This window comes from Volvox carteri (genome assembly GCF_000143455.1).
Source record: "Volvox carteri f. nagariensis unplaced genomic scaffold VOLCAscaffold_5, whole genome shotgun sequence".
Taxonomy (NCBI): domain Eukaryota; kingdom Viridiplantae; phylum Chlorophyta; class Chlorophyceae; order Chlamydomonadales; family Volvocaceae; genus Volvox; species Volvox carteri.
Genome location: NW_003307548.1, coordinates 2755743 through 2757193, shown reverse-complemented (window position 1 = coordinate 2757193; position 1451 = coordinate 2755743). Strand labels below are relative to the sequence as shown.

General features: G+C 58.8%; 1 protein-coding gene across 1 annotated transcript in view; it reads right to left on the bottom strand.

The window, feature by feature from the left end:
* Positions 1 to 1451, bottom strand: part of VOLCADRAFT_103403 (uncharacterized protein) — a gene marked incomplete at its 5' end in the record, with an annotated part of 15924 nt that overhangs the window by 3390 nt on the left and 11083 nt on the right. Inside the window, one exon of the mRNA XM_002947123.1 lies at positions 86 to 229. Coding sequence (XP_002947169.1) covers positions 86 to 229 — 144 coding nt within the window. The remainder of the gene's footprint in view (positions 1 to 85; positions 230 to 1451) is intronic.

Below are 1451 nucleotides of genomic sequence, written 5' to 3'. Positions count from 1 at the left end.
CCGCGTAAACAACACGATGATACCCCTACCCCTACGGCGACTTTATATATCCTCTGCCGTGCAGTCCCGTACGACACCCTCGTACCACAGTGTCGTACTGGTCCGGCAGCGCCATGACGGTGTCGTGCAATCGGGCCATGCGGGCCGCCGCCTCCACCTCCTCATCATGGGCGTCCGGGCGGCCGTAGCGAATATTCTCCCGGATGCTGTCGTAGTACAAGGCCGTGTCCTGAACAGGAGCCAAGTCATAGAGCCAAGTCGTGACGACGTGTGCACGCACGGCCCTTTTTCCCCCTAATTCATAATCTCTATAATATATTATATATATATGCAATATACATGGAGCTAACGTTGTGAGCTTAAGCTAAACATTATCCACTCGACACCCCACTCCAGATTTTCCCCCCTAAAATCTTTCCCCCCTCCCCCCTCTTCCCCCCTTCTTAATGCGGCTGTAGCTCCTGCGCTCGAGGGGCTGTGCACCCGCGACCACAATCACAAAGAAGGGGAAAGGTGTGGAGCCGCGGTGCACAGCCCTCTGTACGACAAGGCGTGTTCGTACGTTGAGCGTGAGCAGCGGACTCACTCACGTACCTGCGGCACCACGGCGATGGACGATCGTAAATCTGCCAGCCGTAGCTGCCGTACATCCACTCCGTTGATGTAGACGCCGCTGGGCCGCTGGCCGCTACTGCCAGAGCAGCTGGTGCTGCTACTGCCGACTAGGTCGACTGCCTCCGCCGCCGTCGTGCCTTCGTTGCTGTGCCCCCCTTCGAGCCGAGGTGGCGTCCCTCCCCCCCCTGGACCGCCTGCCCCGGCACTGATACCACCATCACTACTGCCAGCCGTGGGAGCGCCACTACTGCTGGTATTGCTACTGCTACTGCTCGTGATGGTACCGTTTGTGGTACTGCTATCGACGCTGCTGCCGCAGCTACTGCTGCTCGAGTCACGACCTTCCGTGCCTGGCCCCCCGTTGCCGTCGCTCAAAGCCGTCGAATGAGCATCGTGGACGTACGGCCATACGTCGTACAGTCGCGTGACGAGCTTGAGTATGGTTGACTTTCCGCTGCCACTACTGCCAACCACCGCAACTGACTCTCCGGGAGCCACACGGAGCGAGACGCCGTGAAGAATCTGCAAATTAGCGGTTGATGGTTGGCGAATTTACGGTTAACAGTTGGCGGTTGGCGGGTCCTCAGTACGGCCAAGATACTGCCCCTCCTAGGGGCTCCTTAAGTCTGGACGCATGAAACCGCAAAACCCCACCTGGTCGCACCCCGGGCCACGTCCCACTGAAATTTATAGGAATTTCCTCCTTCTCGGCTTTTCCTCTCCTTCCGGCTGGACGGCTACACACCTGCTCATGAACCTGACTCATCCTTATGCCCCCCGCCGCGCCATGTCCTATCGCTATCCTGCCAGCTGGCCACCTAGGGTGGTTGGATTGG